Source organism: Pteropus medius, unplaced genomic scaffold (genome assembly GCF_902729225.1).
Source record: "Pteropus medius unplaced genomic scaffold, Ma_sr-lr_union100, whole genome shotgun sequence".
NCBI classification, from domain to species: Eukaryota; Metazoa; Chordata; class Mammalia; order Chiroptera; family Pteropodidae; genus Pteropus; species Pteropus medius.
Genome location: NW_024340701.1, coordinates 16169119 through 16191254, shown reverse-complemented (window position 1 = coordinate 16191254; position 22136 = coordinate 16169119). Strand labels below are relative to the sequence as shown.

The 22136-nt window shown below is 38.3% G+C and overlaps 1 protein-coding gene and 1 long non-coding RNA gene across 16 annotated transcripts in view; one reads left to right on the top strand and one right to left on the bottom strand.

The window, feature by feature from the left end:
• The window catches only part of LOC120622666 (uncharacterized), a 201254-nt gene that overhangs the window by 140947 nt on the left and 38171 nt on the right, over positions 1 to 22136 (top strand). For 2 of the 9 annotated variants that reach the window (XR_005658507.1, XR_005658526.1), the window contains one exon: positions 10931 to 12095. The exons of 3 other annotated variants lie outside the window; for them this stretch is intronic. This is a non-coding gene — a long non-coding RNA (uncharacterized LOC120622666). Of the gene's footprint in view, positions 1 to 900; positions 2015 to 8251; positions 8388 to 10884; positions 12096 to 22136 lie in introns of those variants that run through there. 4 more of the 9 variants (XR_005658506.1, XR_005658509.1, XR_005658512.1 and 1 more) reach the window with 4 other exon arrangements.
• OTC (ornithine transcarbamylase) overlaps positions 1 to 22136 on the bottom strand; it is a 72667-nt gene that overhangs the window by 35807 nt on the left and 14724 nt on the right. For all 7 annotated transcript variants that reach the window (XM_039888183.1, XM_039888185.1, XM_039888182.1 and 4 more), the window contains exon 4: positions 11110 to 11197. In XM_039888183.1, coding sequence (XP_039744117.1) covers positions 11110 to 11197 — 88 coding nt within the window. The remainder of the gene's footprint in view (positions 1 to 11109; positions 11198 to 22136) is intronic.

Below are 22136 nucleotides of genomic sequence, written 5' to 3'. Positions count from 1 at the left end.
AGTATGAGATCGAAACTTTTTTAGGAATTAACTAAACCATCCAGAAGGCCAAAACAAAACAAAAAACACCATAAGCAAAGTTCCTTATGGCCCCAGGAAGGCCTGCTACAATCTCTGTAGTTGAGTGAACAGATACTAAAAATAAACAAACAAATAAACACCAATAATATGCTGTATGCTGGTCCAGATCTTAAGTGCAAACGTAGATACTGATGAGATGAATAATCACACAGCAATCCTAATGCTCTTAGAAGGAGTTGAGTTGTTGCTAAATTATTGGAACATAGTGAAAGTGTTGCAAAAGCCACAGGCAAACAGAAGTTGTATATTCACAGGGTCCTGCCATGTATTCTTCCCCATCCTGCCTTGGATTAGACTGTGTGTCTCTAAATTTCAGTTTGTTATCAATGACATCTCCCTTCAGTAGAATAGCTGACTGGCAAATGGTGGGAGGAATTTTTGACTGCATAATGACACCATTGAGACCACTGCAATCATTAAAAAGTGGACGTTTTCTATTTTTATTTTTTATCAAAGCAGGCCAAGGTACTAGAGGAGACATAGACTGGCGAAGTAATAAACTTGACCAAGTCTCTTTATAAGAGGGAGAATATTCCAGCACTCTGTTATCTCTATCCAGGTTATAATTTTAATTATATCAATATAAGAATAATGAGAAAATGAGATAATACTTTCAGCAAACAAGATAATACCTTCAGCAGGCTCATGCTCACCCTGGAAGCTCTAGGGAAGAATCCTTCCTTGCCTTTTCCTAGCTTCTGGTGGCTTCCAGTAAATCTTGGCATTCCTAGGCTTATAGATGTATTACTCCAAACTGCCTCCATCTTCACCTGTGTTTCTTTCTGTATATCTCTACGTATGCTCTCATCTTCTTATTAGGATGCCAGTCATTGGATTTAGGCCCCACCCTACTCCAGTATGACTTCATCTTAACTAACTATATCTGCAAAGATCCTACTTCCAAACAAGGTCGGTCACATTCTGAGTTTCCAGTTGGACATGAACTTGGGGGACACCATTCAACCAACTACAAACCGCATATTCACACACGCTGCAACAACATGGAAGGGTTTCAAGTTGTCATTCTGATCACTAAATAATGTAAGATATAGAGGGATTTGTGGACGAGACACAGTCCTCAAGAAGAAGAGTGAACCACTGTCATATTGAAAGGAATGTTTTAGAAAGCTATAATATGGGGCTCTCCTTGCAAGATGATGTGGAAGGTAGAGGCAGTGCATGCCTCCTCTTACGACCACACCAAAATTATAACAAAACTACAGGGCAACCAGCACAGGGAGTCACCTGAGGTATGGCTGAACAGGAGCCCTACAACTAGGAACAAAAATAACAGGTCACCTCAAAACAATAGGAGGAGCAAAGATGAAGGGATCCACAACCATGAAGGGATCAAGAATCTGGAGGGCTATATTGGCTGCAGAGACTCTCCCCCATCTAAGGAGTGAGGGGTCCTGGCTGCACACTGGGCTCTCCAGCCCAGGGGTCCAGTGCCAGGAAGAGAAGTCCCCATGACCTCTAGCTGTGAAAACCAAAAGAGTTTGCGGCTGAGGGAGACTGAGGGCTGCAGGAAGCGGAGACCTCCCTCTTAAAGGGCCCATGTCCGGCCTTACTCACTGACAGACTTGCTTGCTCTGAGATCTAGCACTGGGGCAGCTGCTCCAGGGGCACCAGGGACATATGGGGAGGTGCTGAGTAGTCGGGCTTCAGGACGAGGGCTGGAGGGACAGCTTTCTCCCAGACAGAGGTGCAGACAGAAGCCGTTCTTCCTTTGTTAAGCCCTGCCTGCTCCCAGCCTGCAGACACAGGTGCCACTGTTTGCTGTGTCAGAGTTGCCATCAACCCAGATGACAGAGGTTATTCTGCCCAGGAGATTCCCTGAGACTCTACTTCTTCCACCTTGTGGGCCCATCCAAGCTGCTTCCAGTGATTTATTCCATACAAATGGGTACTCTTTGCTCCTGCTGCAAACTTTCATAAAATCTCTCAAAGGCTCACAAAACCCAAAAAAAGCAGCATCTGGCCTCAACGTGCTTTATACCTCTTGCTGAGCAGCCCCAAGCCCCACACTAGTTGCAGCTGGCCTCAGTTTCTGACGTGGCCCCTTGTGGTACCTATAAGCCCAGCATGTGTGGCGGCCACATGTGGATTGCTTGGTGACTCTTAATGGGTGGCTCCGGAGGTGCACAGGCTGTGGCTGAATTTGGCCTGCAGCTGGACCTGTCCCAGGACTATGCCACTGAGCCCCACAAGACACCTACTACATAAAGCCACTCTACTAAGACCGAGAGACTTAGAAGCCCTATTGAATATATAGAAACAGACACAGGGAGGCGGCCAAAATGAGGAGACAAAGAAGCATGTCTCACATGCAAGAACAGAACAAAGCTCCAGAAAAAGAACTCAACAAAATGGAGACAAGCAATCTCCCAGATGCAGGGTTCAAAACACTGGTTATAAGGATGCCCCATGAACTTAGGGGAAGAGTAGATGAACTCAGTAAGAACTTTAACAAAGAGGTAGGAAACAAAATGGAGATGGAAAACATAATAAGAAGCCAGTTAGAAATGAAGAATACAGTATCTGAGATAAAGAGTACATTAGAGGGAATCAACGGAATGGATGAAACAGAGGATCAAATCAGCAACATAGAGCAGGGGGTAGCAGAGGACACCTAATCAGAACAGCAACAAGAAAAAGTAATCCAAAAAATGAAGATAGTATAATAAGCCACTGGGACATCAAGCATACCAACATTTGCATCATAAGGGTACCAGAAGGAGAAGAGAGAGAGCAAGGAATTGAAAACCTATTTGAAGAAATAATTATGGAACACTTCCCTCACCTGGTGAAGGAAATAGACATATAACCCCAAGAAGTTCAGTGAGTTGCAAACAAGATGAACCCAAAGAGGCCTATACCAAGACACATCATAATCAAAATGCCAAAGGTTAAATTCAAAGAGAATCTTAAAAGCAGCAAGGGAAAAGCAATTTGTTACCTACAAGGGAGCACCCATACGACTGGCAGCTGATTTCTCAACAGAAACTTTGCAGGCCAGAAGAGCGTGGCATAAAATATTCAAAGTGATGAAAACCCAGGACCTACAACCAAGATTACTCTACCCAACAAAACTATCATTTAGAATCGAAGGACAGATAATGAGCTACCCAGACAAGAAAAAGGTCAAGGAGTTCATCACCACCAAGCCAGTATTATAGGAAATGTTGGAGAGATTCCATTAAGAAGAAGAAAAAATATGTATCAAAAATATAAATAAAGAATGGCAATAACTACATATCTCTCAACAAGTACTTCAAATGAAAAAGAATCAAATGCTCCAATCAAAAAATAGGGTGGCTGAATGGATAAGGAAACAAGACCCTTACATATGCTGCCTACAAGAGACTCACATCAAATTAAAAGACACACACAGACTAAAAGTAATGGGATGGATAAAGATATTTCATGATGGACCTAGAGGGTATTGTGCTGAGAGGAATAGGTCAGAGAGAGGAAGACAAATGCCATATGATTGCACATATATGTGGAATCTAAGGAGCAAAACAAAACAAAACAGAAACAAAAATAAACTCATAGATGCAGAGAACATTTTGAGGGTTACCAGATGAGAAGGGGGTTGTGGATCAGTGAAAAAGGGCAAAGGGATTAAGAAGCACAAATTGGTGATTATAAAATAGTCATAAAGATAGAAAGTATAGCATAAGGAATATAGCAAATAATATTGTAATAACTATATATGATGTCAGGGGGCACTAGATTCATTGGGGTGATCATTTTGTGAGTTATATAGATGCCTAATCACTATGTTGTACACTTGAAACTAATATAATATTGTATGCCAACTAAACAAACAAAAAAAGCTGTAATACTGTTATTAAAGTATTTATAGAAATGGTAGTAAGACTCAAAAAGGTAATGTTTCTTAGCTCTCTTAACAAAATGTTTTAAAATATTGGCATCTAATGGGTGATATGTACCTAATTAGGTACTAATAAATTGGTATCTAACAGGAAATATTATATCCAGGAATCTTTACAGAGGTCACCAAGAAACTAGCAGGCATGGCAGTTGTATGTCCTTGAGTAAATGGTAACAAAAGCCAGTTCCTCCCAGCATGAAATATGATATATTTATAGTTTATATGCAGTTTGCCATGGTATAAATAGCAGGAGCTTTAAAGCAGAGTCAGGCTTCAGTTCAATTCACAGCTCATATCGCACTGACCCTATGGTTTGCACCACTTGCTTCTGAGTCTTAGGTTCCTCAGCTATAAAATGGAGATACGAATACTTATCTCAGTGAGTTATATGAGACTAAATGAGATTATGCTTGTGAAGGACAGGCACAGAGAAGAAATTCAAGTAATATTGGTTGAATCAAATTATGGCCTAACTCAATCAGGACAAACTCTTACTCAATTCTAGACATCTCTGAGATGTCCTAGTCAGCTTACACTGACCCACCTCTAAAATTTCTATAGCATATTTTGAGGAGATCATTTAGAATGCTATTATGCCCTACCTATTTATCTCTAAAGTTCTCAAAGCTAGGAACTAACATCCAAATCAAAATAATCTGGCCATTATAAAAGCCTTTGAGAATCAATTGCGTATGGCAATTTCATTCAATATTCCTGGGCTTCTACCAACAGCAACCACTTGAGAGGCACCTGAGAGCCAAAGAATGCCAAGGATTGCCAAGAGCCACCAAAAGCTAATAGAAGGATTCTTCTCTAAAGCCTCCAGAGTGAGCATGACTCCACTAACACCTTGATTTCAGACTTTTAACCTCCAGAACCATGAGAGAAAACAATTCTATTGTTTAAGTCACCAAGTTTGTGGTAATTTGTATGGCAGCCCTAGGAAATTAATACAGTGGTTTACGCTGACAAAGCACACTTTAGTAATCACCACCATAAGTAAATTACATCTATAAGGAAAGTCATTAGAGTAGAACAATGTTACATTATTTGGTTTTATATGGAGCTTTTCATATACATGGTTCCTAAAGCCACATTATGAAGTACTGTATTAAAGTGAAAATGACTGTAAAGCCATTATGCACCTTTCAGTAGTGGACTCAGAGCATTAGGCATGAACAGCTGTCAGTATGGAAGAAACAGAAAGCCTTAAAACTGGAGTGATAATGTCTCTCTGCTGTTTCTAAGTTCCGTCTGCTTTTAAACTTCCAAAAAAGCAGTGATCTGAGACATACTAAGGTTTCACTTTTGGTGTCACATCTAAAAGAACAAGCCCAGATCAAGGAGAAAAATAGAATATCCAACTCTTAACTCCAGCAGAGCACCAGAGAATAAACAACATCTGAAAATACCCTCAAATCTGAAACAAATTTAACTGAATATATATGCATATGTTTTGTGTTCTCTGATATGTTAGGGGGTAGAAAAGGGTTGCTAAGAAAGGTTTTTCGAAAAATAAAAGTGAACAATGGTTGATTCTATCCAGTAGGAGTCTGGCCCTACAGGAACCCACACAGAACTAAGGAAACAATTCAAATCTTAAGGCTGCCCTCCCATGGGTGTAGGATTCACTCCCTTACCAGTTAGAGTATATCTAGGTAAAGGACAGTTAGCAAAATCCAGAAGAAAGATGAGGGCCTAGTTGTGCAAAAAATAGTTAACATAACAGTCCTGAGATGGCTGTCTTTGAAAGGTCTGCTTAGATGGTTGGCCCTTTGCTGGTGTCTGGGAATTTAGACTTGGGGAGGGTTTCACCATTCCTAGAAATAATAAGGATGGCTCACTGTCTAAACTGTTTGTATAAACACTACAGATTGGCTCAACACCTGCTTTCCTTTTGGGAATCTAGAATCCGGGTTCATGCTAGGCAGAAGGTGCTTATGTGATCAGCCCTCAATAAAAATTTCGGATATTGAGTAGACTCCCTCAATAAACAACATTTCATGCCTGTTGTCACAACTCGTTGCTGGAAGAATTAAGTACATCCTGTGTGTCTACACTGGGAGAAGATGCTTGGAAGCTCGTGCCTGTTCTCCCCTGGACTTTGCCCCATTTGCCTTTTCCTTTTGCTGATTTTGCTTTTTATCCCTTTTCTGTAATGAATCTTATCCATGAGTATGATCATATGCTGAGTCTTGTGAGTTCTAATGCATCATCGAACCTGGGGGTGGTCTTGGGGACCCCTAACACACCAGCTTTTCCACGATATCAGTCCACAGCTCTAAGTGTCCCTCTTCTCTTCTCACTAATATCCTCAGATTACATAATACCCAACTCAGACTTAGCTAAGGAGAATTTGTCCACAATATTTTGAAGAGTGAACAGGTTTCGTTATTGTAATCAAGAAAGAAAAGAGCAACACATTCTATTTTGAATGTGTATTTATGTGTTTTACTCCTTGATCTGATTTTATTTTTCCTTTTTTTGGTGACTGAGACAGGACCAACTTGTAACAGTATTTTTTAATTGCAGATTTAAAATATGTTTATTTGCAGACTTTAAAATATTGCTGACTGTCTATCTGTTTTTGAATACATCAAACTTATTCTTGCCTTATCTTTTTGTACCAGCAGTTCTTTCTATCTGTGATGCTTTTCCCACAGCTCTGCATACCTGGCTCCACCTTTTCAATGAGTACTCAACTGTCACCTCCTCAAAAAGGCCTTCCCTACCCACTCAATCTAAAGTAGCCCCCACCCCACCCACAGACCACCCTACTTTAGCTTCATCATAGCACTTATTTCAACCTGCTAGTTCATTCATGCTTTATTTATTTTTTGGTGAAAGCCTCCTCCCTGTAAAATATAATTTTCACTCCAAAAAAGGATTTTGTTTGACTTGATCAGCATTTTAGTCTCAGTGCTTAAATAATGCCTGGAAGAAAAACTACGCGTTCAATAAATATTTTTGAATAAATGAACAATTAAATCATTTGGATAAATAAGAGAGACACTTTAAAAATTTCACTTAACAGCTTTCAGGAGACTCGCCCAATTTTGCTTTTTTTTTCCCCCTGTTGCCACATTCGTTGTATTTTCCCTCAGGTTCTTCTTTCATCAGTGAGCAGTCACTTATTTTATTCTACCGGGCCCCCAAGGCAGCCAGACAGGCAGATAGAGAAGCAATGCCATCAATCAGTGTCAGGTGTGCACTATTCTCTTTATTTGTGAGGGCCAGCACTGTCATTTAAACATCATCCAATATCTTTGCATCTTGCAAAGTTTAACTTCTACAAAAAGCAAGGAGGCAATTACTATGGATTGTACAGTGTGCATTAGCAGGGTAGATGTCATTAAGATTCACTTCCTTGCTTCCCCTATTCAATTGCTTCTGTGAAAGGCAGTGGATTTCTCTTGTCTTCTTCAATTTAAATTTATTGAATTTTTGAATCTCAGCCATATCTTGTTTGTCAGATATTTTGGAAGATTAGGCAGTAATGGGGTACACAAAAGAAAGTCAGATTTCCACAGTAGCTACTCTATCCCCATCTCCCATTCCAGCCTCTTCTGATAATGCACTATCCTTATTCTCCTTGTATCCTGATGATTTCCTCACGCCCCGCCCTAACTGCACCTGTCCTCAAGGTTCAGCCTTCCACAATTCTCCCACAATGAAACTTTGGAGCTCATTTTCTACCACTGAGCTTAGACTTCTATTTATCCAGCATTCGACTTTTCCCAAGGTCTTTATCTTCAATGGCCTGTAGCCATTTGTACTTGGAGGTTCAGCCTTTAATGCAATATGTACAATACCTAATCTATCACTTTCTCCCCAAAGCAGAAACTCTTTTCATTTTCTTTCTTCTGCTAATATATACATATATATTTTAATAAAAACTAATCTGAAATCATTTATCTCCACTATCAGTGTACCCTTCATAATCAGTTATCATGAAACCATATAAATATCTCATTAGCTGTCCCTTCTTTACCATTCCCTTCACTAATGCACTAGCATAGATTGACAGCACAACAGCCCAGGATTACAACACAACCTCCCAATTCAGGGTCTCTCAAAGTGGGATCCAGTCACCCTTGCAGTGGAATCATTTGACAAGCTCGTTAAAATATAGATGCCCAGACACCATTTGAGCCCTAACCTTTAAAATTAGAATTAGAAATTATCTGTCTACCTCCTATGTCTATCCTGGTCCAAATTACTCTACTTCTGTCTACACATGGTTTACGTTGGGATATATCTCTGTTTAAGGACTATCACTTTGTATCTGATACATTTGGAGGCATTTGAGAGTATAAAGTGAAACTTAAGAATCAGAACTCTCTCACATTTTGGAAAAGGAAACTAAGATCCAGAGAAATTTTCACCTGTGGAGGTCACAGAATAGGTAAGTAGCAAAGTTTGGACTAGATCTCAAGTCTTGTGATTTCCAAGCCATGCAGAAAAAAAATTCACATAGCAGGCCTGACTGCTATCTTTTGAAAGCCCTGTTTGTAAGATGCCCTGGATGGCATCTGGGAAGTTCTATTTGGGCAAGATTTCCATCATTTCTAGAACTGATAAGAGTTGCTCACTGTGCCTAAAATGTTTTTACAAACAATATGGTTTAAATTAAAGCCTGCTTTTCTTCTGAGAGTCTGGGATTTGGGTACATGTCAAACAAAGGATGCTATGTGACCATCTCCAGGATTTGGGCACATGTCAAACAGATGCTATGTGACTATTCCCTAGTAAAAACCCTGGGCACTGAGTCTCTAAGGAGCTTCCCCGGTTGGCAACATTTCGTACGTTTTTTGAAAACTCATTACTAACAGAATTAAGCTTGTCCTGAGTGATTCCACTGGGAGAGGACTCTTGGAAGCTTGCACCTGGTTTTCCTTGAACTTTGCTACATGTGCTTTTCCCTTTGTTGTGTTGTTGTGCTTAGTATACTTTCTCACTGTAATAAATCATAGCCATGATTATGACTATATGCTGAGTCCTGTGAATCTTCCTGGGGACTCATCAAACATGGGGGTGCTCTTGGGGACCTCATGACACAGAAGCCAATGATTTTCATAACTTATTTCACTGCCCCTCTCATGGGATGTATAGAAAAAGCAGTAGGGGTAGTCAAAAATATATAGCCTTAAAAAAAACAGCATGATTTAAATTCTGACTTAGCTGCTAAGCTCTATTACTTCTCTGAGTCATAGTTTCATCATCTATAAAATTGGTATAATAATACTTACTTTGTAAGGTTTTTACAAAGATTTAGAGATAATAGCACAAGAGATCTATAGCATATACCCTTTAAGAAGGAGCTATTATTTTCATTCACAGTCTTTTGGATAAGACAGAATGATCAGAAGAAATTCTATGAATCAAATTTTATGTATCCTTATATCCATGTAGCAATGGAATTAATTATACATATGGACTAAAAGGTCCCAATCATGTTGGAACTTGTGAGACTGTTTTTCTCAGGATCTGTACAGAACTCCTCTAAGGCCCTGCAGCGGGAATTGTTATGTGAAGAGCAAGCACAGAGAACAACACGTTTATACTCATTCACAGCTTTCAACCCATACTTGGCTATTTGTCTCTTGCTTTTCAGGTCCTGCCCACTCCATTGATTTATGGACACTGACCTCTTTCTGACTGCCAATCTGCACTTCTTAACTCTTTATTGGGTGCTCAGCTGTTCCTCCCACTGTACCCTTTTCCAACCACTAGTTCATACATGACTCATTCACTATCATTCACTTAGTCCCATATGGAAGATACCCTCTGAAACTCTCTCCTGGCTGTGTTCCTTTCTTCATCCCTTAACTAGTTTGTAATAGTTGCTCTTCAATGAAATATATTTCATTTTTGTGAAAAGAGAATTATTAGGGAAATATAATGGCAGTCAGTGGCATCATATTTGAAAGAAAAACTCATTTATGTTTATTTATTCTTTTCATCTTTTGCATCCATAAGATGAACACAGTACTTCTTATTAATATTAACATTGTCATCTGAAATAATGTAACAAAAGGTTTTAAAGGTGAGTTATTTCAAATCTCTCCAGCAACTCAAATGAGGTGGCTTCTTTAGTATATACTAGGGTAGCTGCCATAAAAAAACAGGAAGTGTCAGCAAGGAGTTACTTTATGGCACATCGTTTTCAGAAGAAAAATCAGTAGTCCTCCATATTAAGGGTAAAATGTTCAAACAAAGGCATTTGCTCTGTATTTCTCGACCAGATATGGTATAATGGAGAGAGTATTGAATGGGGAGTCAGGAAGCCTGTTTTAATCTTTAAGTATAGTGTAGTGGTTAAGAGCCTTTTCCCACCTCTATTTTCACCTACGTGCGGATGAGCTACTAGTACTTGCCAATAGAATGTGAGTGGAAGAGATTATGTCATTGCCCTGTTAAGGTGGCTTTGAAGCAAGTACCCCACCTCCATGCTCTCTTTCCCTAACTCCTGGTTGGATGTTGACACCCATGGTGACCTTAGAGGCCACATGCTGAAGATTGTAGAGCTACTCTCTTCCAGAGTCTCTCAATGGCCACATAAATAATCAGTCCATCCCTCTTACCAATCAGGAACATCTACACTATGTTAAGCCACTGACATTTTGAGATTTTGTAACAAGTATATCTCTAATTAACTTGTTTCTCCTCTTTATGCCAATATGTTTGGGTTGTTATAAAGATTGAATGAGTTAGAACAATGCTGACACATAATAAATGTTCAATAAATGTTAGCTATTAATATTATTACCTGCCCCAATACTAACTGGTTATGAGTCATTGAACATGTTAATTTCTCTGGACCTTTATTTCTTCAATTGTAAAATGTAACAGTCACGCTTGATGATTTCTAAGTTACCTGAAATTTGAAATTTTATAATCAGAAATCTCTTCAAATGGCTAAGAAAAAATTATCTTAACCCATGGAAGGTGACCAGAAGATGAAGGCAAGGCATTCAGAACATCAAGTAAAGAGGGAAACAAGGAAAACAGACCAGTACAAAGGACACTGAGAGGGAAAAAACATGATTAAAAGAGAAGCATATTTTCTTTTCGAAATGTATCCATCAATTCTGAAATAAGCTTTGAAGAGAAGAAAATTTACAAACCGGGCTGTGTCCATGAGACTTTCATTTACACCCAAATGAATATCTTGTGTGGTAAGAAAACAAGGGTGTCCTCCCAGAAGTGCAAAGCCTACAATAAAAGAAAAACAAAAGCATTTTGAAAAAGAACTAAAATAAGAAACATAATTATGAGGAACTGGCACCATCTCAATCGAAAAGTCAAAACTTTTAAAGCTCTCCAACCTCTCTGATAGTGAATTCTCAGGCAAAGCAACGTGAAGATCCGAGGAAATTTTCTGTACACTCAACTCTCCACCCTCTCATTCAGAACTTGGCAATAATGGGGCACTGTTTTCTTTTGGATATTATGCCTGGTTTTGATGCTTTAAAATTTATAATGTTTAATGATGTCTATCCAGGAAAACGGAGAAATAAACTAGTATGGGATATCATGGATTCCAATGGACTACTACTTAGTAATAAAAAGGAATGAACTATGTATACATTCAACATGGATGAATCTCACAAACATACTGAATGAAACTAGACATAAAGACTAGATAATGCATAATTTAATTTATATGAAGTTACGGAATAGGCGAAACTAACAGAGAGTGGCAGAGATTAAAACATAGTTGCTCTGGAGAGAAAAAAACTGGCATAAATGATAGAGGCTCTGTTCATCTTTCTGGTGACCAAATCAAAGTTATGACAGAAACAAGGAGCAAGTAGCAAGGAAAATACTGCCTGGGATCTAGATGAACAAGCCACACAACTGAAGAGGAATTTTCCACTCAAATGGCTAACCTTGTAATCAGCTCTTTGTTCTGCTTCTGTAGCCATGACGCCATTAAACAATAATAGAGTTCGCTCCGCCAGAAGACTCCCTGAAACCCTACCTCCGCCAACTCGCAGCTCCACCCAAGCCACATCCAAGCATATCCTCAGCGAGTCCTTGCTGAGCAGCGCCTAGAGTCACACTGGAGGCAGCTGGCCTCGGTTTCTGGTGTGACCTTTTGAGGAAAACATAAGCACAGCATCTGTGGATTGCTCGCTGAATCTTACTTAACAAGTGGCCCTGGAGGGGTAGAGGCTGAGGCTGGGGCTAAACTTGGCCTGCAGTTGAACCTCTCTCAGGACTGTGCCACTGGACACCTACTTCACAAATCCACACTAATAAGACCGGGAGACTTAGGAGCTTTGCTTAGCACATAGAAACAGACACGGAAAGGTAGCCAAAATGAAAAGAAAAAGAAGGAGAAACCATATGAGAGAACAAAACAGAGATCCAGAAATAATGGAGTCAAGTAATCTAACAGATGCAGAGTTCAAAACACTGGTTATAAACATGCTCAATGAACTCTTGGGAAATGTAGATAAATTCAATGAGAACTTCAACAAAGATGAAAGACAAAAATGGAAATTATAAAAGGGAACCAGTCAGAAATGAACACATTATCTGGGATGAGAAATATATTACATGGAATAAACAAAGTGAATAAAGGAAAGGATCAAATGCCCTATCTAGAGGACAGGAAAGCCAAGGACACTTAATCAGAATGGCAAGAAATAAGATGCCAAGACTATAAAAATAATTTAAGGAGCATATGCGATACTATTAAAGATCCAAATATCCATCTGATTGGTATAACAGAAGAAAATCAAGATGTTGAAGAGCTGTTTGAAGAAATAATAATGGAAAACTTTCCTAACCTGGTGAAGGAAATGGACATAAAACCCCAGGAAGCTCAGAGAATTCTAAACACCAGGGATCCAAAGAGGCCCACACGAAGACACATCATAATTAAAATGTTGAAGATTAAATACAAAGAAAGAATATTAAAAGCAGCAAGAGAAAAACAGATAGTTACCTATAAGAGAACACCCATAAGACTGGCAGCTGATTTCTCAAAAGAGACTATGCAGGACAGAAGAGCTTGACAAAAAATATTCGATGTGATGAAGACCCAGGATCTACAATCAAGAATACTTTATCCAGCAGAGCTATCATTTATAGTTGAAGAATAGGTAAAGAGCTTCCCTGACAAAAATAAGCTAAAGGAATTTATCACCACTAAGCCAGTATTACAGGAAATGTTGGAGGGACTTCTTTAAGAAGAAAAAAACATGTATCAAAAGTAGGAATAAAGAATGATAACAACTACATTCCTATCAATAAGTACCTTAAATGGAAAAGAATTAAATGCTCCAACCAAAATACAGAGTGGCTGAAAGGATAAGAAAACAAGACCCCTACGTATGCTGCCTACAAAAGATTCACTTCAGATTAAAAGACACACACAGACTAAAAGAAAGGGGATGAAAAAAGATATTGCTTTGATGGACCTAGAAGATATTTAAGTCAGACCGAAAGATAAACACTGTATTATTTCATTTATATGCAGAATCTAAGGAATAAAAAGAATAAACTAATCAAAAACAGACTCACAAATATAGTAGACAATTTGGTGATGGACAGAGGGAAGGGGGTTTGGGAGGCTGGGAGAATGTGGTGAAGGGTTAAAGAAGTACAAATTAGTAGCTGATGGATGGTCACGGGGATGAAGAACATGGCATAGAGAATGCAGTTAGCATTAATACGTTGGCTAGATGGAAGGTCAGGGGAGGGAGGAAGCAACTGGGGGGATAGTTTTATGAACTATATAGATGTCTAACCAATGTATTGTATGCTTGGAAATAATTAAAATAAATAAATTTAAATATATATATATATATATATAGTTGCTCTGGAGAGGGTGATTGGCTGGGAAGGAGCATTGGTGAACTTCCTTGGGATAATGGTGTGTTTTATACCTTGATAGTTTGTAGGTTACATGGGTATATGTATTCTTCAACACTGGTTGAACTGAACACTTAAGGTCTGTGTATTTTACTATATATAAATTATACCTTAATTTTTTTTTTAAATAAGCATTGAAATGGCAGTTTCAAGTCACTAAAAGTAAGCAAAGTCAAAGGGTCGTTCTACTATTTGATTTGTCTTTCAACCAAGACATAGCTAGGCACTACTTACATATTACCCTTACCACTTTCCAACCCTCCAGGGAATGTGAAATTATTGCAGACATATGAGCAGATGAGGATGGCTCCTACCTCATCCTCACAGCATATTCCATAGACCTGAAGAGGATGACACAGAGAGGGATCTGCCCCAAGCCACAGCTAAAATCTATGGGTGTGTGGAGATCCTTTTTATCACACACCCAAGGGCAAAATTATGGAAAATGGTGACACCCAATCAGACCTTCACTATTTCATTTGAGGCAGGTTCAATAGGCAGAACTTTGATACACAATGTAAAGGCAAATAAGTATAATTGCAAGACAGAGACTTGTTCGAGGAATTTTGCAAACATTACTATTTTCCTCCTTGTAATATACCTAATTTATCTATTGGGAAATATACAACAGTCACAATTTTCTAATCCCATCTGTTTCCTATGAGAAAGAAGAAAATCATTAATTACATAGCAAATTGGAGGATGAGGACTTTTAGACCCATGAAGGGGAATTTAACCCAAAGTCTCATGAAACACTGCACTTCAGCCTTAACATAATTCGAATAATGCAGTTTGAATATGGATGGGTATTAAATGAGACTAAGGAATCCTTTTTGTTAGGTGTGATAATGATATTATAGTTATATAGGATATATTGTTATAAATCTTTATTTAAAATATGCACACTGACGTATTTTGGGATAAAATGTCATTATAGCTTTAATTTACTATAAAATACTTCAGCAACAAAAATGAATAGATAAATCAAAAAAGACAACATATTAACAGTTGTTAGATTGATGTAAGGGGTATTGGTATATTCATTATGCTAATCTTTCTACTTTCTGATTGATAAGTTTCTTAATTAAAAGTAAAACTCAGAAAATCTACAACAAAATAGTCCTCATTTCTGTTACTACATAAAATGAAATAATTATAATCTACTATTTTATGCTTAAGAGTGTTCTCTTAAATATGCCCAGACCAAATGGTTTTCAGCTAGAGGCCACTGTGTTTTGGCTCTAGCACTAACTAGTCACAGAGCACTAACATGTGTTGGCACTTTATAAACATTCTTCTATTGAATCTTGCACTCTGACAAAGAGCACAGTAGATGTTATTATAAGAATTTTGTAAACATGGGTTCTAAGAGTCAAAGAGTCTAAAAACTTATTCAAGATTGTTTTTAAGAACCCAGAGCCCTAGGGCATTCCACAGGGGAGACAACCCCTGAGCCGACTTACAGTGGGATCTACAGAGGCAGGACAACATAGTGGAACTGGTCTCAATCTTCTTCACCTGAAAAATCAGGCAGTTTGCCTAGAGCCTTAAGACCTCTTGCAGATCTGATGTGCCATGTTCCATATAGGATCAGAGAAAGTGAAACACAGTAACAGTCCTACTTACTAAGGGTCCTATAATAAAGAATCTGACTCCATTTATGATGTTTGACTGCTACCAGCTTTCAAGTCTTGGTAGCCGTCAAACATCACTCTCCCCTCTCCTTCTGCCCTATATCTGGTCAAGCTGATATGAAAGTGCAGATGATCCCTCCTTTGACACTAGCAGGAAGTTCAAACTATGCAAGTCCTGGCCTATGTATGGGAATCCTCACCCTGGCCCCACTCCCTAACCACAATAAAAGTCCAGACCAGTATCATTTCCCTGATCTCTAATGCCACTTCTGGACCAGCTGAGGGGCCAGCCCTACTCTCCCCAGAAAGCCACATTATGTGAGGTGCATGTGTGATGCTCTTGGTGCATGTGTGATGCTCTCATTGTCAACAATCAAACCACATTTTGGTGGAGGCAATCTTGTCTCTGCGGAGTGACCACAACAGGTCCTGAAATTTATTCATTCGTCCTGAAATTATGTGTCTGGTACTGTTCTAGGCACTTGGGAAAGCATTGTAACAACATGCTACAAGTCTCTGCCTACATGGAACTTATATTCTAGTGGGGAGAGACAGATAATAAATTGAACGAGTAAATTAAAATAGTCTGTCCTTCTCTGTGATTTCACTTTCTGAAGTTTCAGTTACCTGTGATCCACCACAGTCCAAAAATATTAAATGGAAAATTCCAGATATAAAAAATTCATAAGTTTTAAATTGTGCACTGCTCCGAGTAGCGTGATGAAATCTTGTACTGTCCTGCTCCATCCTGCCTGAGATGTGAATTATCCCTTTATCTGGTGTCTCCACGCTGTATGCACTCCCTACCCATTTCTCACTGAGTAGCCATCTCAGTTATCAGATTAACTGTCATGGTATCACAGTCTTGTGTTCAAGTAACCCTCATTTTACTTAATGAGGCCACATTCATATAACTTTTATTATAGTATACTGTTATAATTGTTCTATTTTTATCTCTTTTAATTATTTATAATTGTTTTATTTTATCTATTTTATTTTAGTTGTTGTTAATCTCTTCTGTGCCTAATTTAACAGTTAAACTTTATCATAGGTATGTATGTTTAAGAAAAAACAGGAGATAGAGGGTTCTGTACTATTTGCAGTTTCAGGCACCCACTAGGGGTCTTGGAATGTAACCCCCATGGATAAGGGGGTACTACTGTAAATATTTTGCATGTTAAATGTTGATAAGTACTTTATAAAAAATAGAGCACAAAGAGGGGACAGAGAATGTAAAGAATAGGAGTTGTAATTTTAATGTAGTCAAGGAAGACACACTGAAACATACCAGACAGTGGAAAGAGCCTGTCCTGAAGTTCTGAGGAAGGGTCATGACTGGTAGGTTCAAGGGACATCAGGAAGCTTGGTGCATAAGGTACAGAGTGTATGAGGAGGATAGTAAAAGGTGAGGTTATAGAAGGAAAGTAGGGAGGAAGCAACAACTTTGACTTTTGTCTGAGTAAAATGGAAAGCCATTGGAAGGTTGGAGCAGAAGAATGATATGATTGGACTTAGATTTTAATAGAATATCTATAGTGGGACATAGGCCAAAAATCTGAATGAGAGTTGGTAGCTTGGACCAGAGTATTGGCAGCTGAAGTAATGAGAAAGTGATGGGATCCTTGATATATTTTGAAAGTAGAGCCAACACTAAGCTAATGACCTTGCTTCCTACCTCACTGGAAAAAAATGGTGACAATAAGAGAACATCCAGATTCTACCACTCTATTTCCCCATCTGCCAGCATCTGTACCTATATATTCTGCTCTCTTTCCTGTTAAGCATAGATGAACTTCCTATGCCCCATGCATGCACTAGAAGCCATACTCCCTTGCTTACTCAAAGATGTTGCTCTAGCAATTCTTCCCTTTCTTCCTTACATTACCTACATCTTGAATAGGCTATTCTCATTTTTTACTCATTAATAAAAAAATACAAACTTTTTTTGTCTTATTTCCCCCACCAGGTATCCCTTCAATTTTTTACTCTTTGCAGAAACACTCTTTGTTTTTTCTTTCTCTCTCCAAATCCTCTTTTCTCATTTCCTTCAAACGTATTCCCATAAGGCTTTGGCCCTCCAACACTACACCAAAACTCCTCTCACCAAGGTTATCAATCACCTTCACGTTGCTACATCTAGTGGCCATTTCAGTTTTCATTTTTCTTTACTTAATATCATTTAACATAGTTATTCACCACCTTTTCCTTGATATTTTTTTTTTACACACTATCCAGAACACCACACCTTGCCTTTACATCTACCTTGGTAGTTGCTCCTCCTCAACCTCCATTGCTTGTTCCTTCTATTTTCCTTGATTTAATATTAATATACCCCAGGGCCAGTCCTTGGTCCTCTTCCTTCCATCTACACTTCCTTTTAAATCTTATCCAATCTCATGGCCTTAAATACCATCTATATGCTGATGACTCCAAATATCCGTAGGCCAGATCTCAGTCCCTTACTCCAGACTAATATCCAACTTCCTTTTCAACATCTTTGCTTGTGTGTCTAATAGACATCTCAAACGCAATACTTCCAAAACTAAACTCCTGATCTTCCCTTCTGTCCTGTTCCATCCTGCTCACAGTTGCTCAGACAGAAACCTTGAAGTCGTCCTTGATATCTCTCTCTTACCCGACACATGAAGATTCTTATGGGCTCTCTCTTCAAAATATACTCTTACCCCCTCCATTACTACCACCCTGACTTCAGTCTCTATATACTATAGCTACCTATTAACAGGTTCAATATTTCTATCTTGTCTCCGCCCCCACCCCAACAGTTTATTCTCAGTAGAGCAGTCAGAGAGATTCTTCTAAAATTCAAGTTAGATCATATCCCTTCTCTGCTCAAAACTCTCTAAAGCTTCCCCCATTTTACTCAGAGTAAAAGCCAAAGTCAAAATAATGGAGTACATGTTTTCCCCCTGTTCCAGGCACATTCTTCTCGCTGAGAGCACTTATCACCTTCCAACATACAATATCATCCACTTACTGATTATGTCTATTGTTTATTGTCTGTGTACTCACTAGAATGTAAGTTTCATGAAGGCAGGGATTTTCTTCTGTTTTGCTCACTGATATATCACTCTCAAGAACTTAGAATAAATGCTGGTACATAGTAAGTACTCAGCAAGTACTTATTGAATGAATGTGAGTAGGATTTTGACTCTAGAGAGAGAACCCATTCTTTTCACTTGAAAACATCTCCTAATTTTGCTAACAGGAAGAACAGAATGTTCTATTATATGTGAACTGAGGCTAATGGGATTTAGTGATGATTATAATCCCTAATCACTCTTGAGCACTTGATCTGCTTGTAAACAGGAAGGACACCTAAACAAATATGAATGCTGCACATTCATCAAAAAAGTGTTTATTGTGTGCCTACTATGTGCATAGCACAGGGGTGACTATCATTGAGAGTTGGGGACTATGGAGGAATTTTTATACAAAGTTTAAGACCTCCTGGCATGTGTGCCCCAAGTCATACTCTTACTTTGACTAGAAGTCATTTTACTGTAATAACCCAGGATTAGTTTTTTGCTTTCTCATTTCTTTCTTTATATTATAAAGAAGATTCACATTAAGCCTGGACTTATGAGGCAGGGGTAGAAAGAAGTGTTACAGAAAGTGTTAAGAAGTAGGAGTCAAAGCCTTCAGCAGTTCTTAGAGGAGATAAAATAGGGAGACATTGCCTCCGAGAAGGGATTGCCTCTGTAATTTTGGTCACTGATCAGAAAGAAGCCTCAGATCCCTGTACAAAATCACAGGTCAAACATTCACCAGTTTATCAGACCTAGGTGGCAATAAATGCTTCAGGAGGGCATCAGATGTTCTGAAAAGCCACCAGGAGCTGCTATTGCTGAGGAGAGGAAGGCAGAGGGATGAGAGATGGGTCTCTGCACCTTTCGTCCAGGGAAGTCTGCTTTCATCTGTTCCATTTGTTTATGTATTCACATTAGACATTTTTGAACAAAGGGTTTCTTCTATTAATATCTTAATTTCTGTCTCGGAAAATAAAAGTACATCTTATTTTGCTCTTTCTTTTCCTCACAGAGCCCCACAAGCTTTGGAAGAAACGGTATAAATAGAATTCATGCACTGGAACTCTGAGGGCTCTTTTGGTAGAACTAAGGCAGCCATTAATCTCTCTGTGCTTCACTTTCCTACCTGAAGAATAGTATCATGATTTTTATATTGCCACCTTTGTAAAGGTGACGAATTTGAAACAGCTTGCAAAACACTAGCTTTTGTTTCACCTTGAAAGTCGTATACCAATGTTAAATAGTGAAAAGAGCCATCTCTTAGGATGTCCTGTGCATTTTTCTATTAGCTACTATACTTACCAATATTAATAAATGTATCTATCTATCTGCTCAATTAACTTGCAATAAAAGAATATAATCATCAGTAGACACACAGGAGAATTTCATGGTTTGCCAGGCAGACATACACAAAGAGTGGATGAGGAATGAATGATCTACAACTATACACAGTGACACTGATACATCTCATAAACCCAAAGAAGCCAGACACAAAAGAGCATATGCTGAATGATTCTATTTATATAGAGTTTAAAAATGGGCAAAACTAATCTGTGATATTCGAAGCCAGGATAATGGTAACCCTTGGGTGAGGCTGTAGAAACTGGAAGAAGATGCAAGGGAGGGTTTCCGATTGCTATTAATATCCTGTTTCTCCATCTGGGTATTAGTTACAGGGATGTATTCACTGTGAGAATTCATTGAAATATATGCTTAATGATTTGTGTACTTTTCTGTAGGTGTGTTAAACGATAATAAAAATATTACATGAGCAATATGGCATAAGTTGGGTGGAGAATTTCATTCTGTCCCCTGAGATAAGGAGAAATACTGCTGTATCTCTACAACTCAGGCTTAGGATGGAATCCTCAAGGATTATCCTGTGATGATCACCCCATCCCAGAGGCTGGCACAGAGCCGGGGTAATAACAGACAGTTTTAATTACATCCTATTTTCATTCTAAATGCCAAGGTAACAGGTTTCAATGAAAAATTGTGCCAAGGGACAACTATTAAGATGCATATGTACACAGTAGAAAAGCTTTGCCATGTTTGTGTTGAGGTTTATTGTTTCTGTAAGCATTTAAAACAGCTACTTATTCTGGTTCTCCTACTGCTGAGTTTGGCAGAATGCCATATGCAATTAGAACCATGAGTATTTATTGAGGATAATGATGAATACTCTGTGAACCATAGCTTTTTATGGTCATATGTTCCTTTTCTCATGTAGTCATAGTTACAATTTGCAATTTTGTGCAGGTCTCAGAGATCTCCTTTATAGGAAGCCATCATTTAACAAAATGTTTAATGCCACCTGTAGAAACAATTTTACTAGAATAAAACATGACTATCATATGTCCAAATTAAATTAGATACTTAAAAAATACATTTAAAAATAGCTTCCAATTCTGGATCTGCCATTTATTAGCTATGTATCCATGGGCCATTTGCTGAACATGTTTCAGTCTGTTTTCTTCAATGATCTCACCCTCATAGAACTGTCATGAGGATTAAGTAAGATAATCCATGTAATTAATGAAGAATACTTGGCACAGGATCTGCACCCAAACGCTTATTAAATCTTCACTCTTGGTTTTATTAATAGCTTAACAACCACATTATATGTAAATAGTAAAACTGATCACGTATTCAAGGGTCTTTGATATCAAACATAATATTTGAATAGAGAAAAGTGGTAGAAAACTCTATCAACTAAGAAAAATTGACTTTAAAAAACTTAAAATTGAGAAATTTCTATGTATTAATCAATTCTTTTGATAACTTCCCAAAAGAACGCCTCTCAAGTACTAGTGATAAAATGTGATAAAATCAAATCAAATCCTGCCCAACTCATGGAAGACCAATGTGGAAATTGAGCAGAATTTGAGAATTACTGACTTGTTTATGCAATATTTATTTTTCCTTTACTACATGACAGATATCAAAGTGATCTTTTAAAGGAGCCAGCCAACTTTAAAGAGCAAAACATTCTCATATGTTTTCTTTCTAGGACTTTAAAGATTAGTTGACACCTTATATGTTTCCTCTCTTCCTCCTTCCTTCTCTCAGGTAACAAGGGGAGTTCGTTAGTAAGAACGGTGAACTTGGCATCTGAATCCTGGTGATGTTTGTATGAATTGAGTAAACTTAGCAAGTCATTTAATCCCTCTGAACTTAACTTTGTTATGTATTTGATAACTTCACTACTGATCGTTACAAGGCAAGAATTGTACAAAGTAGATGTTTACTTCTAAGCCCTAGAAAGCTCTGATGCTTGTAAGTAGAATAAGATATTTGAAGAATCAACCAATGTGCTTTTGTTTATGGTACCTTTTCCTTGATCCTATCCATTTGTCCATTTGGACAGTCATATTGTTGATTCAAGAGCAGTCTGATAGAACAGAAATGCAGAGAGAAAAGAGGTGGGGTATGGCTTATAAGTTTCAAAATAGATGTTTTGAAACTCAGTACAGAGACAATAGTTTGAGGAAAAAAAATAAATTTTGAGTTTTAACAGCCCAGGATTTCAGGCACAGACAATAGGTTTGAAAGAATACATGGATAATTAGAGCAAGTTTTTCCTTCTAT